Below are 16,593 nucleotides of genomic sequence, written 5' to 3'. Positions count from 1 at the left end.
TTTTGAGGTTTTAATTCCTTTCTTTCTAAGTAGTGATTCGTATGATTTTGTTTATCCTCACTTTAAAAATAGTTTATGACTAAGTATTAATTGGTCTCCATTTTTGACTAAGATTCTAAAAATGTACATTAAGATTAATGATTATGGAACACCTTGTACAAACAAAATTGTCCTTTTGAATCTAGCTTAATGTCGAAAACTAAATGTAATTTTGAAAATAAAATAAGTAACTTATGTTTATAACAAACTCTTTTGAAACAGGCTTTATATTGAACTTACTATTTAAATTTGTATTTAGGACTAAACTCAATCATTTTTCAAAATAATTTCATGTACATAAATTTCTTCACTCAACGCAATCAATCTTCTTATGAAAAGTAAAATATCAAATTGTTTTCACAATAAAATATAAAATGAAAATGGAGAGCTATAAGCGTGAAAAGAGGATGGAAACAATTGCAGATTTAAATGATTTGATGTGCGTAGAATGTATTTGTCCAAGTGTTAAGATTGCGACACATTTCAGTTCTTCTTCTGGAATTAATGATGCTTTTAAATTTTTCCTAAAATTTCTTCAGAGTACTTTTGTCCATTTATCCAGGACAAATTTTAATTTGAAAAACTTGGAATCTAGGAGTTCTTCCGTTTTATTCAATTTTCGCTCTAGGTGGTCTCACTGGAAAAGAAAATAATATATGAACACAAATTGGTCAAATGCACTTCAAAATTAATAGCTTATTGTTAAAAAACAAAAAGCAATGTCCAGTTAATATCAGAAACTTTTAATAGGAAAAATCGGAACTTTAATGCAACGATATATCGATTAAAATTATCGATATTTCACTACTCATCGTTATCATTGCATTAGCTTAAATTGCAGTAACGATAATGTAAACCTTATTATTTCATGAGCCTTGAAAAATTTATTGCAAAGTGCATTTTCTGTAAGAGAAACAATAAAGATATCAGTATTTGATTTTTTGAAATCTTTTTAATGCGCATAATAATTATCTATTTTCATAAGCTCATCAAAGTCCTGATAAAAACTTAACTATTTTATTTTATTTTATAACCGTCGTTGAACAGTCGACCCGATTTTTGGGTTTACGACTACTAATGTTCAACTACGTAGCCTTGTAATTTTGAACCAATCCAGAAGATAAGGGAACTTTTCTAAATGAACATTCATCGAAAACTCACCGTTCCCAATGTTTTTAAACTATCACTTTTTCTAACACAGAATCGAAGCCAAGGATTTTAATACTCAGAATATTAAAGGGGAGGGGCAAAGAATTGAGTTCTCTAATATTGTTTTAGAATCTATACTATCGATTGTTTAGTTTCAGACGCTGGTCAGCTTATATTTTCAACGCGATGACGATTTGAAACAAAAAATGATATGTTAAGTAGATTGAATAAATTGCAGTTTATAAACTGACAAGGAAACAATCGTCAAATTATTCATTATTTAGAGGAAATTTTGTCAATTAGGACACTGCATAGGGTAACAATTGTCAAACAATAGACAGATCATGGGTTAGAATCGCTTCTCTGAATTAGAAATACAAGTACAATGAATTTTGTAATGAAATAGTATAATATGTCGTAGCAAAGAGTGTATGCAAATTATTACATCTTTGAAGATTTCTAAAAGTATTAAAATATAAAAATGAAAATTCAAAAACATTATTAAAAGCATTAAATATTTTTAGCGCCATATAATATTCCACTACTTGAAAGTAATATTGTAATAATTAAAAAGCTAATCTTTTATTAATCTGACACATTACATTTAAATAATCAGATATATCTCCTTTTTAAGAAGCGTGCATGAGAAGTTTTCATGCTTGTTTTAATAATAACTATTTTGTTAAATATTCAAATTTTAAAAAACAGAGACCGTTATAATGTGGTATATTTGACGAACTTACTAACGTAATGAAATATTTTATGGGATTTTTTGATTATTTTATGACATTTCATGGATAACTCATCACAATGCAGACTTTTTTAGTTAGAATCAGAGTTGCCCTAAGGCACATGTTTTAATGAAATTAGTAAACTAAAAGATTTTTGTAAGTGCATTATATTTTTTCCAAAAAGTACTGTAATAATATCTTAGTTATTCACACTTATTATTTTTAAAAACAGATTGTGGAAATTTGTGACTTTGTAAAATATTGTTAGATTATCTGAAAAAATAAGTTGTATCTAAAATAATTTATTCTTTACTAATTCCTGTGCCATAAAGTTAACGGTACCCTAAACAGTTCTAACTAACCATTTATAAAAAGCTCTTAATGCAAAAATATTTTGATTACTTACATGCACAGGTTGTGATATTTGAAATGGGAGCAGCGGAAAATTTTATATCATCCAGTACCCAACCTGATTTTTGAACAGTACTAACAAAGGCAACCTAAAAAAATAGAAATAATGAGGTTAAAATAAATTTAAAAACATTAAACATGACCAATTAAGTGAGAATGTGCAAGATGCTTCGAGAAGAAGCTAAACTGTTGAATGTTATCATTTTACTCACCGTGAAGTTAGCCGGTATCGTCATGTTCACTTGTCCAAAATTGTAATGTGTTTGTAGAGTAGTGTCCCTAGATAATTTCCATACTTCTTGATGAGAATTATTAAAGAGAGCCTTTATCATCAGAGAAGCACCCTCCTCAGTTTCAAGGGCAAGGTACCAAAAGCTGAGACAGTAGGTAATGTTAGGGTTCCCATAAAGTGTAGGACTTTGCAATGTACTGCTTATTGGAGATGGAGCCGAAAAGATGTCCATGTAGACGAATCCATCTGGGAAATAAAAACACGTGATGTAGACGATTTGAAACAAAAACTGATATATTAGATAAATTGAATAAATTGCAGTTTATAAACTGACAAGGAAACAATCGTCAAGATTTAGAGGAAATTTTGTCAGTTAGGACACTGCTTAGGGTAAGAATTGTCAAACAATCGACGGATCAGTGATAGATGGATCATTGGTTAGAATTGTTTGCTCACGGGCTAACCATGGGAGGTGTTTTAGATTTTCCTCTATAAACACAGTGCAGGTTAGTTCCATCTAAAAAGTCCTCCACGAAGGTAAGTTTATCCCACTGCTTGATACATTAGGGCTTGATACTTGCAGGGGCAAGTTTGTCCCACTGCTTGATACTTGCAGGGGCGGATTAAGCGTACGCGGGGCCCTAGGTCATTCAAATTTTTGGGGCCCTTAGATTGCATTTTTTTCTCGTAGATTTTTTATTTATTCAAATATAAAAGTATTTACATATCTTTTCATTTAAGAAAGCATATGCTAAACTAAAATAAATAATAATAAATTAAATTTTACTTTATTTATTAAATTAGAACTAAAAAATAATCAATTTTGAAAAATCATTGTTTTTCTTAATTTTTTTAAGTTTATTTTCAAAAAATCCATTTTAAGGGGGCCCCTAATCATAGGGGGCCCTAGGTCATAGCCTAGTCTAGCCTAATGGTTAATCCGGCTCTGGTTCCTTGTCTTTTGGGTTGAGTGCAAAATTACTAAGTTGCATTGATAGTCGTAAACTCAAAATTGGATTGACAGTTGAACGGCGGTAATTATGTGTTGACTGTTCATGGCCGATTCAAGATTTTTTCAGTTGGTTGTTATCACTGGCAAAAAATTTACAGATGCGCTTATTTAAATAGTCGACTACAACTCACAGTGAAACAATACGTGAACGAAGCATTTAATTATAGAAATCGGAAATTTTTTTTAGTAATATAATATGAAGTAATCATATTTTTTCTTTTGTAAAATTGCATTTTTTTATTCCAATGATATTTGACTGTCAGCATAAGCGGACAATTTTTAACAATTTTGTAACAAAAGAATATTGAAATGCACTGCGCGTCTTTCTAGAGCAAGGTGGTTGAACAATGAATTTTTCTAAAGAGTAATTCCCCTAAACACCAAACAATGTTTTCTTTTATCCTGAATAAATTTTAAGCATATAATCTTAAGCATTAATCTAATGAAAATAAAATAATATTGTTTTACCACCAAGAACTTGGTATGTGTGATCTTTAACTGTAGCGGGCTTAGTGTTACCAGCTGGCAAACGCCATTTTGGTCCTGTTGCTGATGAATTCACTACTTGCCAACCACATAGTTCTCGGTCAAATGCACAGTCACCTGAAAAAAGTGATAAAATAAATCAAAAGACTTGAAGCATATCATAGTTACTTATAACAAAATAACTTTACACAATAGTTATTTACTACAAAATTAATAATGGAGAAAACTTTATAACTGATCACAATAAAAATATTTACTCTTTATGCTATATAACGGTTATTTAAGATTTGTTATATATAAAAATATATATTATATATTAAAACTTATTTTAAACTTTTTACTTATTTTTACTTTTTATATTTAATTTTATTTGTTGTAATTTTTGTAAAAAAAAATTTGAGTGCTCCTCACACTATTGTATTAATATATTTTGCTTTGGCTTTATTGATACAATATCAGAAAGCACTCTGTTTTGCGGATATAATCGTGAGGGCTGATGAAAAGATTATATTTTTTTTCCGGTTCTTTTAAATAAAATTTCATCCTTTTTTTTTCTTTTTTTAAAAACTGTTGTTTGTTATTTTTTTACTTATTATTTCCCCCCCCCTTTTTTTTTATATGTCTATAATTTTTCTTTGTTTTATCTTCATTTTGAACTAATCTAATGAGTTCCGTTTACTTGCAGCTTAAGCGCAATAAATGAAACTTATTGTTTTTCTTAACTTTTTTCGTGTTTTCTTGTATTTATTTATATCGTCTTGTATTTATTTATATCGAAGTCGACATTCTGCTACTCTGAAAGCAAAAGCAAGCGATTTTTTGAATTGCTTTCTATTCCCGATACTTTACCTTCCTATAAAGCGTGTGATGATAAAAGATGCAAAACTTGCCCTAATATTAATAAAAATCATACTGTTCTTTATAACGTTAGCTCCAAATCTTTTTGTAAAATTAAAAATGTTATTTATATGTTAACCTGTGGTTTCTGTAATATGAAATATGTTGGACAAACTAGTAACTCACTTAACATTCGAATTAATCAACACCGTTCTGATTTTAACAGTAATAAGACTATCAATAACTTGGAATTGAATCATTTTAGAGTACATAAATTTAACAGTGTCAAAATTAATATCTTAGATATTATAGAGGATTTAGATTTAAGACTACAGAAAGAAAATTACTACAAGCTTTTATACAAAACAATTTTGCCTTATGGACTAAACGATACCTTCCAACATACACAGATTAACTACAATAACTCATCTACTTATTCACTTTTTCATATTAAAGACAAGCGTACTAATCGAAGTAAATGGGGTTCAAGAAGTAATAGAAACTCTCTTAATAGTGACAAATTAAATATAAAATTTCTTTCTAATATGGAAAAAGACTTTAATAAACAATATAGCATTAAACCAATTAAAGATTTTGTCTTCTCCCTTAAGAATTATGAAATATATAAGTTCTACGATCTTATTATTAACTTTTCTTTCATTAATTTAAATTTCAAAATTCTTTGTTTCGATCTTATAAAAGCCAAAATGAGCAAAATTTTGCCTAATAAAAAGAAAAGTTTAGATAATTTATATTTCGTTATTAATTTTCAAAATCCTATTTTCGATAAGATCAAATTTCACAACATTTTTGAAAATTTTAAAGCTTTATTTCTATTAAAAGATTTTAACATAATTAAAAGTTTTAAATATAACAAATCTCTTGGTAGAACCATATTTAACTATAATGATATAAGCAAAAATTTAGGGAGTATTAATATATCCGATTATGAATGTCACTGTGAGGAGGATAAATATTTTGATTTTGTTGATAAACATCATAAACATATTATTACTGGTAATTTAAATATTATAGAAAACTTGGAACTTAGGAATTTAATGATAAAAGGCACAAAGTTTAGACCCATTTACCGTATATCAATCAATAAGATTCTAAAATACTTTCTTAATGATCTCAATAGTTTTTGCTTAAAGACATCAAATAGATTCTCTTTACCTTTAGGTATGCTAACAGAATGGAAATGGGGAGTTTATTATTACTCTAAAAACTTTATTTTCAATAATAAGGATAATTTAAATAAGAATAACAATTCAACAAATTTTTCTAATATTGTTCAATCAATTAAGCAACTTCAAAAAAATTTTGTAATTAATCCCATAGACAAAGATAACAATAATTATGCTATATTCTGTAAAAAATTCTATGCTGAACTTTTAAATACGGAATTAAAAAATAGTAAACATTTTGAACTTAGTAATTTCAATAATAATATTGTCATTAAAAAAATTTTAGCTTTTTACAAGAGATTAAAAGTTAAAATTAGCAATATACAATTTCCTTACTTAATTATCAGTCCTAAATTTCATAAAATTCCTGTAAAATTTATAACTATCACATGTGGGTCTAATACTTATTTAACTAAACCTGGCACCATTTTCTCTAACTACTTAAGTAAGATTATTAACTATATTACTAAAGAAGGTTTCTCTTAGATTATCACTAATAATCAACAGATTTTAGATTTCATTAAACATAATAAAATTAATTCTATTGCGACTTTTGATTTCCAGGATCTTTTCAATAGCATTCCCCTTTCTAAACTAAAAGATGTCCTTTTGAATTATTACCATGATTTTAAAAATATCCTTTGTTGCGATTTTGATTATTGGGAAATTCTGATTAATTTTTGTCTTTTTAGTAATTATCTTTACAATGGAAGGGATATTTTTCTTCAAATTAATGGAATACCACAGGGATCCAATTATTCATCTCTCTTAGCTAACTCATTTTTGCATTATTATGAAAAAAATTTTACTCTTAGTATTAAATTTGTTTTTAGATATATTGATGACTTAATTATCTTTAATTTCCTAGATTTTACTATTTTATTGAGTGATATATATACCCTGAGGAATTAATCTTACTTCGTAATTATGATGATAATATTAATTTCAATTTTTTGGATTTGGGTATTATGAAAGTTGAAAATATCTGCTTTGTTGATTTATACGATAAAAGAAATGATTTTAATTTTAATATTAATAAACTAGTTACTTGGAATTCTAATGTTTCTAGAAGCATCTATTTAAATACCACTTTTAATGAAATGAACAGAATCAAAAGAATATGTAGTAATATTTATTTATCCAAAAAACAAATCGATAAACTCTTTCAAAATCTGATAAAAAAATCAATGGATTCCCAACTAATGTAATAAAATTTTATATAAAATCATTGAATTAATCGTATATTTTGGTGGATATATTTACTAAACAATTTTTTTTGTTAATTTTTATGATTTTCCCATGTGCAAATCCATTTCAGGTAAATCCATTGCCAAAATTATTTACTAAATAATTTCTTTGTTAATTTGCATAATTTTTCCATGTGCAAATCCACTTCGGGCATATCCGTGGTTAGAATTATTTACTAAAAATTCCTTTACTAAATAATTTCCTTTGTTAATCAATACAGTTTTTCCATGTGCAAATCCATTTCGGGCAAATCCGTGGATAATATTGTTTGCCAAAAATTTCTTCTTTGTTAATTTTTCCATGTGCAAATCCATTTCGGGCAAATCCGTGTCAAAATTATCTATTGAAAAAAAAAATTTTCCTTGATAATTTAAGTAATTTTTCTATGTGCTAATCCATATCGTGCAAATCCGCGGCTAAAATTATCTGCGAAACAGGCAATTTATGTTTCTCTTTTCTATTTTATATTTTTTCTTAAATAAACATCTATCTTCTAAAACTATTTATGATCAACTTTTAAAATTATCCAGTATAGTACCTTGCGCACATCCATTTCGGGCCCATCCTTGGTAACTAACAAATCAAAATTCAGAATAACAAATCACTTCAGCAGTGCAGTAAGAACGACACTTTAAAACCCTCTTGTTACACTCAATTTGCGCTTTTGTTTTCATCTTTTGTTTTCATATTTTGTAATCTAGCAATCTTTCAGCGAAAACATTTTTAAATCATTCTTGAAAAATATCCGTCCATGTAAGTTGATCTGATTTTGCTTCTCGCTTTATATTTTTTCTTTTTCTTTTATTTTATTATCTGTTTTTACATGTTATTTTTACTTTTTGTGATCTATTTTATTTGTTGTTATTTATTATAAAAATATTTTTTGAGTGCTCCTCACACTATTGTATTAATATATTTAGCTTGGCTTTATTGATACAATATCAGAAAGCACTCTGTTTTGCGGATATAATCGTGAGGGCTGAAGAAAAGATTATATCTTTTTTTCCGGTTTTTTAATTAGCATTTAATTTTTTTTTTTAAATAAACAGTTGTTTGTTATTTTTTTACTTATTATTTCCCCCCCCCCTTTTTTTTTTCTTCATATGTCTATTATTTTTCTTTGTTTTATTCTTCATTTTGAACTTATATATATATATATATATATATAAACAACACTATGGGTTGTATTCATAAGATTGAACTCTACGATCGTTCGACTACAAAGATAACCACTTTTTCGACAAATTTGAAGCATTTATAATTTTTTTTTTTTTTTTTTTTTTTTTTTTTTTAACAAGTTTTTAAAACTTTTTCTTAAAAAATGCTTGAGAAAAAATACTGAATTTTAAATTTGGTATAGTCAAAAATATTTTTTTATTTAAATTGATAAATATTTATTTTTGTTTATTATTATCGTTCTAAGCTACTTCTTTAAGTAATTTAAATTGAAAAAATTATTTGAAACTAAAATTATATAAATATGTATACGCAATATAGAAATAAAATACTTACCCAAATGAACGGAAGCTTTTGCGGGTTTAACTGAAAAAACAATCGAAACTTAGTATATGAAATAACCCACTAGCATGAATTAATGATTATACTTTATGTGCATAAAATGTCTCATTTAGGTCACTGGAACATTTAAAATTTTAGAAAAACATAATCTAAAATGACTCTACAATATAATCAAATAAATACAATAGATGTCTTTAAAATATTACACCTATATAGGAAAATATTTAACTTTGGTCACCAATACAGTTTCTTATACCTGTTAAATGGTAAAGCAGAAATATATAGAAAAGTAAGTTTTTAAAAGTTTGACGTAGATAGAGTAAGATTTGATCCGGGAAACCGAGGTTCGAAATTTGGCAAAAGTGAGAATCAGAGAAATGAGTGTGATACTGAGGAATCTACCAGAAGTTAACTGAGAGGTTCACTTTGCCCGGAAAATAATGCAATTTACAATTTTTACCAAATTAGTTTGCCTTGCTCTTGTTTTCTGATATATTAGTTCGATATCTTATTAGTAGATGGCAGCACAATGCATTTACAACGTCTTTCTAGCTTTTAAACAAATGCGCCATTTATGAAACATGTCAAAGAAGTAAATATTTTTAATAGTTATTGCAGAAAAAGAATATTTCTATGTTTAAAGCATTAAAAATGCTTTTCTAAAGTTAAATAATTGTTTTAGGATATTGAAGGCATTTTAAAAAATGCATTTACAACTTTTCTGTGATTATTTGTGCAGAAGAAAAAAATTTTAGAACAATTTTGACATTTAATTAGTATTCAATTTCATCATTTCAATGTTACTGAGGGAAAGAAAACACTACATTGCAATTATGACTTTAAAAACTATAAGACAATAGGGTGCATGAATATTTAAAATTCAGAAATAATAAAAATAATTCTTACCAGTACAATTATGAGGTGTAGTAAAGGTAATGTCATCCACGGCGATAGCTGCTCTAGTGTCACCTCCTTTAATAGCTTCAATGATTAACTGCAAAGAAAAAATATTAAAAAAACAATGAAGCAAAATTGTTTGTGATCCAATAGTTGCTTTTATTTTAAAATTTCTTCGCTCAATTAACCCAAACTGTGCATTGAAATTGTGCTTAAATTTTCGTTAGTAAACACAATCTAAAAGCGAATTTTCTAAAAATTTTACATGTTTTACAAAAATTATACTTTATATTGCAAGAATAAATTTTTTTATATCAGATTTCATACTTTTTACAAAATTCGTGAAAGGATTGAACTTAAAATTTGATGATAAATCATATTTTTACACTGTTCAGGAGAGAGAACTCTTTATTAATATGTAGGTAGTAAACGATTTCAATGTATTGTTCTGTTATTTACTAGATATTCTAATTGGAGTTAAAATAGCTCTATGAAAACAATACTGAGGAACAGTTTGAAAGAACATTAAATTGAAATTAACCGAAATAGTTAATTGACATTAAGATATGTAAGGGAAACCTTTAAATAACTTGGTACTGCAAATTCTTAATTGTCATTTTTAAAATGCATGAATAAAGATCAATTTTTGTGCAGTTTTCTGAAATTTATTCTTATATTATTTTTTCCCTAAGAACTTACACAAGTCAACAGCATTATAAATTACTCAATTAAGTACTTCTAACACAAACAGCCAAAGTTCGAATCACATGGCTGTTCTAATGGTTCGTGCATTCTCTCACTCTGAGTCAATCATAATGCTATCTCATAATGTTCACAGTGGTAAATGGATTATTTTGGGGTTCCAGACTACCATCAGACTACCTATGAAAGGTTTTATCAACTGTCTTCTCCGTTAATCAAATTTGTATGTTAGTTTTACCTAAAAGATATTAGTTTTATTAATTAGGATCTTTTTCGTCTGAAGATCAAGGATCTGATTCTGAGAGTAAACAAATTTCAAGGCGGACAGAAATCGTTTTTTCTCTGAGTGGTCCATTTTCCCTATGCAATAATTCTTGGGGAGAACGGGATTTCCAAGTTATTTATTTGCCACAACTTAATAACCCTCAAAAGGCAACGGATGTCATGTTTGTGCATATGGACATAAATCTTGTTTAACCTTGATCTTAACACATCATCTTGAATCTCTTGCCGACCGGCCAGTGTAGAGGCCAGGGAACGGGCCTTGCATCAAAAAGATTCTGGATTCCAATCCCGGGCAAGGCGCGAATATTCTTTGATTCTCTGCAATATCTGTCCTTACTATGAGAGCAACGTTGGCCCACCTAATATGATGCTCCTGAAAAAGTGGCCAAACAAGTCTGCCCTGCAGGTGCCTGTATGATGAAAAGTCATTCCTCAGGTGGGCATTGGAAAAAAATTCTTAATACATCATTGATACTGTTCTGAAAGAAGAAAATGTAATTTCAAGGCTTAAAACAATCTAATGATTGACAATTTTTTCCTACTATTCCTGAGAACGTCTTTGATGAAAAACATACCGATTTCCATGCAAAAAATAAGATGTGTCTTTATGTTGCATAGTAATTTAATAGAAATTTAAGTATTTACCCAAAAACAACACCGCAGTTTAGTGTAAAAATATCACCATTAAAAATTTGTCTTATCACCTTATTGTGCGCAGAGCCTATCAATTCGTCATACATTTCGGATTAAAAAAAACTGACTATTTATGATTGTTAGTCACTCGCGCTTTCGGTAACATTCAGATAGGAATGAAGTGGCAATTTTGACAATACTCGGGGTGATGCTTGATGATTATTGTGCGTAGAGGCATCCAATTCATTATACATTTTGGATTAAAAAATTTGACTATTTATGATTAATAGTCACTCACCCTTTCGGTAACATTCAGATGGGCGGAAACAGGCAATTGTAATAATACTCTGTGTGATGCTTGATGATTATTGTGCGCAGATCCCTTCAATTCATTATATATTTTGGATTTTTTAAAAAAACTGACTATTTATGATTAATAGTCACTCACCCTTTCGGTAACATTCAGATGAGCTGGTAGTGGCATTTGTGAAAATACCCAGTGTGATGCTTGATGATTATCTAATCTCCACAAGTTGACTGTCGTGTTATCATGTTTTTTGAGCTTCACTACAAGTCCTCCAATGGGCACACCGGCTGTACTGGAATACATATAAGTCCAGAAACTGAAACAGTAGGTGAAGTTCGAGTGAGGAATTTCAGGACTGATTAGTTGACCCTTGTCCAGTGGTGCGTGCTGATAACTGGCAGTATTGAACATCATGTAAGAATCTGAAAATTACTTTGTTATAAATAGTGGCATTTGATATCGAAAGATATTTTAAAAATAGAACATAGTTTGGCATTTGATATCGAAAGATATTTCAAAAATCGAACATGGCTTGGCATTTGATATCGAAAGATATTTCAAAAATAGAACATGGCTCGGATGTTTGGGGAATGTTGAACTATATATTGTCCTTTTAAACTGGCTGTAACCTTAATATGGTGCTAAGGGGAACCGTACTAAGTTGAACCATTCCTTAGCATATTCTTAAAAGTGATAGCATGATAATATGCTTCAACACAAACAAAAACTGGTTCAATTTTAATATTTTTAATATTCTAACCGTTGTAACCCAGTGGTTAGAGAATCTGACTTCTGTCTGGATTGGTTGGGGTTCGATCCCCGACTCCGATCCTAAGACCCACCGAGCACATGCGATGCTCGTAAAATGGGGATGCCCTGTCCGGCCCAAAAGATAACCCATTGTACTACTCAAGACAGTCCCCCCCCTAAGAACACACCTGTTGTTAATGATGTTCAGCCGCAGAGAGGGAGGAAGAACTTCGAGAAAGCTTAGGGGTTGCACAATGAGATTGGCATTGGCGTATTTTAATACCTTCGAATCCTGCTACAATTCTTGAAGACTAGAAAATCGCCAATTCTCTCATCTCTCAAAAGAAGTTGCATACTAGTATATTAGAAGTATTTTAAATGAAGCTATGCACTAGGTATTGTTCATGTTATTACTGAAATCAACTTATTATGAACTTCGTTTTAAAGGAATGTATATCAGTAATTCAGTATTTTTTTGTGTTCTGAAAGTATTAATACAAAAAAGTCACTAAAATTTAATTGAAATAGAAAAAATGTGAAAGAAGTCAAGAATGTTTTTTTTTTTCTGAGGTAGTAGCATATACACACATATTTATTTGCGAGAATAAAATTTTTATCAATCTGAATTTTTTAAACATTCGCTAACTACAAATAAAATAGTAAAGAAAAATTAAAATAAATACAAAAAAATTGCTTATTTAAAAAATACGTAATAAGGCTTATGCCTTATATATATATATATATATATATATATATATATATATATATATAAATAAATAAATACAAGAAAACACAAAGAAAGTAAAGAAAAACAATAAGTAACATTTATTGCGCTTAAGCTGCAAAGTTATTATTTTATAAAGTTTATTTATTTTATAATTGATAATTTTATATTATTTTATATTATATTTTATACACATTTTATAGTTATTTTATAAAAAAATTTTTTTTGAGTGCTCCTCACACTATTGTATTAATATATTTTGCTTTGGCTTTATTGATACAATATCAGAAAGCACTCTGTTTTGCGGATATAATCGTGTGGGCTGAAGAAAAGATTATATCTTTTTTTTCCGGCTTTTTTTCCGGTTTTTTAATTAACATTTCACTTTTTTTTTTTTTTTTTTTTTTTTTTAAAAAATAAAATATTGTTTGTTTTTTTTTTTTTTTTTTTTTTACTTATTATTTCCCACCCCCTTTTTTTCATATGTCTATAATTTTTCTTCGTTTTATTCTTCATTTTGAACTTATATATATATATATATATATATATATTAGTAAAAGCGCGTCAACAGAAAATTTTATATTTATATTAATTTTTTTATATAAGTTATACTGTCTAGTTTCTGTACGTTTCTTGCGATCAATGGTAACTAACGTAATGCTTAATGATTTAGTTCTCGATTAAATGAATGCGATTAAATGAAAAATAAATAAATACTGATATCATGAAATATTTTTTTATTTACTTTCCGGAGGAATGGATTATTAGTAAAGTTAAAAAAAAAAGAAGACGAGACTGTTTATTTTCTTGCGGAAATTTAAAATATAATTTTTAAATTACTTTTTTATTAGTAAATTAGTTCAAAGTACTTGGTGCGTATCTTTCCTAATAAATTCCTTGGTAAATATTTTCCTTACTGAACATTACAAAAAAAGTTTTCTTAGGATGAGTATTTATGAATTTCCTTTTTTAATTATTTTCAACTGTATTTTGAAAGAAAAATAAATAAATACTGATATCATGAAATATTTTTTTTTTTTTTTTAATTTACTTTCCGGAGGAATGGATTATTAGTAAAGTTAATAAAAAAAAGGAGAAAAAAAAAGGTTTATTTTCTTGCAGAAAATAAGTATTTGAAAAAAAAAGCAACCTTTTATTAAAAGATCAGAGTAAAAATTTTAAAAAATGCATATATTTACTTGCGTTTTGTAGTATTGTTGCAAGATTAAATTTTAACTTTAATTTTTATAACATCATCTATATTACAGTATTATTACAAGATTAAATTTTACCTTTGATTTTTATAACATCATCTATTTTACTGATTACTTAAACAAAATTGAATGAGAATAATAAATAGTAATGAATTTTAAGCTATTTTTGGAGAAACTTTTTGAAGTAATTTTTTTTTCCATCTTATTCCAAAACATCTGCTTAATAAGTTTTTTTTTTATTAACGTGGATTTCACGTTTTATCTTTTTTCTTAATATTTGTTGGAATTTAGAAAAGAAAAGTCTTCTAAAATCTTACTTACTTCTAAAATTGAAATTGATTTCTTGTAATCAATTTATTAAAAAGTAAGACTTAAACTAATAAGGAAAAATCTATTCAGCAAATTCGGCTATTTATTAAAACTCGGCTATTCGGCTACAGGAATTCGGCTATTTATTAAAACTTAATACTATACTACTTTAGAAAAACTTGCAAATATGTTACTGTACTAATATTTTATTGAGTTGTCTCAGATAAACTAATTTTGTTAATAAAGTAATGATTTTTCGATAAAATTAGATTCAGTATCATCCGAAAAACTAAAGTTTTAATTCCTGCTTTTGTTAAATGTATCATAACTTTTTTTAAAATTACCGTTACATTCTTGTAAACATCTTTTATTATAAATTGCTATGGATATTATATCGAATATAGAATTTTCAAAGTGCCAAAAAATAAAAATTTATCGAATTTTACGATTTTTCTCTCTCCTCTAGGCTGTTTAGTGTATATAGTATATATTTATTGAATAGTATATAGGTTATATCCAGCATAATATAAATAAATTCCCCTACACGAGGAATTATCTATCGGAAATCGATGTTAGTAGCATTGAATTGAATATAAACTTAAGTTTTTTTATATCATAGGTAATACCTCAATCCAATCCAAAGAATTTTTCACTCTTTCAATATCGAGTACAATTGGTCCTCTTACAGCTATGTAAATGTAGAACATACACTGTCCTAATTTGGGGATTATTTTGTAGCTGTTTTTTGCTATAGCTTAAAAATATTGAATGAAATGGAATAAAAGTTTTGAAGAAATTTTTAATTAATTACAAGATAATTTTAAAATTGAACAGAAAGTAAATCGTTTAAAATTGCACAAGATATGAGCGTATGAAGAATTTTTTTAAAAATTTTGTCGGGAATTGTAGTTAGCAACTCGTGGGAAAAAAAAGATTTGAATATCTTCAAAAAATTATAATGCAAAATTAGGAAAAAATATTTGTTTCAGCGCAGGTGGGAAAGAACTACATTAAAAACGTATTTAAAAGGATTTGTTTTTTTTTTCTTGGTCCAATTTTAACATGCTTGTTAATGAAAAATTGCTCCTGAAACTTTTATTTTATTGAGTATTTTTCCTGTTTTAGGAAAAAATCGTATGGCAAATAAAAGTTTTTATTTATATATTCTATAAAAATGTCCATATTTTCATAGTATAAGTTTACGAAATTTTCTGTACTTCTTACAAAGTTAATAAATAATACTTTGAGTTAATAAATTTATTGTTACATTTTCTGAAATAAGATGCTATAATACTTGTTTTCGCTCATAATTTATTGCCGGCCCCTTAGACCACCTCTGAAGTTTTTAAAATTTATTACACTCTTGAAATTCATAAAATAATCTTCTAGGTATTTTGTGAGAAATTCCAAAAAAAAAAAGGTGAAAAACTGATAGTGTCTTATCTATTATTGCACGGTGTGTATTTAAATTTCCTTAGTTTTATTTCGTAGCTGATTTATTTGTTACGAAATGTTAGTGCCTTGATGAACACAACTGTTCTATCTATATTTCAGAAACATTCAAAATAATTTTTTTCATAAACTCCACTCTTCGCTAGTTTTAAAATTTTTGACAAAAGGTAAATATTTGAGAAGCTGATTAAGATTCATAAAAGATTATCCTGATTCATCACAGCAGAATTAAATAATTAATATACAATTTTATTATTTCAAGTGAAAAATGGTATGGAACTAAAGCGAACACCTTTAAAATATGATTTATTTGTTATGAAATGTTAGTGCCTTGATGAACACAACTGTTCTATCTATATTTCAGAAACATTCAAAATAATTTTTTTTCATAAACTCCACTCTTCGCTAGTTTTAAAATTTTTGACAAAAGGTAAATATTTGAGAAGCTGATTAAGATTCATAAAAGATTA

General features: G+C 27.5%; 1 protein-coding gene across 3 annotated transcripts in view; it reads right to left on the bottom strand.

The window, feature by feature from the left end:
• Positions 1 to 279: 279 nt before the first annotated feature.
• LOC107445741 (MAM and LDL-receptor class A domain-containing protein 1) overlaps positions 280 to 16,593 on the bottom strand; it is a 62,948-nt gene continuing 46,634 nt past the window's right edge. For all 3 annotated transcript variants that reach the window (XM_087164378.1, XM_087164377.1, XM_087164376.1), the window contains exons 13-19: positions 11,816 to 12,096; positions 9,757 to 9,844; positions 8,845 to 8,874; positions 4,043 to 4,177; positions 2,543 to 2,808; positions 2,326 to 2,419; positions 280 to 676 (exon numbers count right to left, since the gene is read on the bottom strand). In XM_087164378.1, coding sequence (XP_087020504.1) covers positions 648 to 676; positions 2,326 to 2,419; positions 2,543 to 2,808; positions 4,043 to 4,177; positions 8,845 to 8,874; positions 9,757 to 9,844; positions 11,816 to 12,096 — 923 coding nt within the window. In that variant the 3' untranslated portion in view covers positions 280 to 647. The remainder of the gene's footprint in view (positions 677 to 2,325; positions 2,420 to 2,542; positions 2,809 to 4,042; positions 4,178 to 8,844; positions 8,875 to 9,756; positions 9,845 to 11,815; positions 12,097 to 16,593) is intronic.

Source organism: Parasteatoda tepidariorum, chromosome 5, assembly GCF_982258835.1.
Source record: "Parasteatoda tepidariorum strain Cologne lab strain chromosome 5, Ptep-v5.0, whole genome shotgun sequence".
NCBI classification, from domain to species: Eukaryota; Metazoa; Arthropoda; class Arachnida; order Araneae; family Theridiidae; genus Parasteatoda; species Parasteatoda tepidariorum.
The sequence above is the reverse complement of the archived record's forward strand: the minus strand, read 5'-3'. Positions and strand labels throughout refer to the sequence as shown.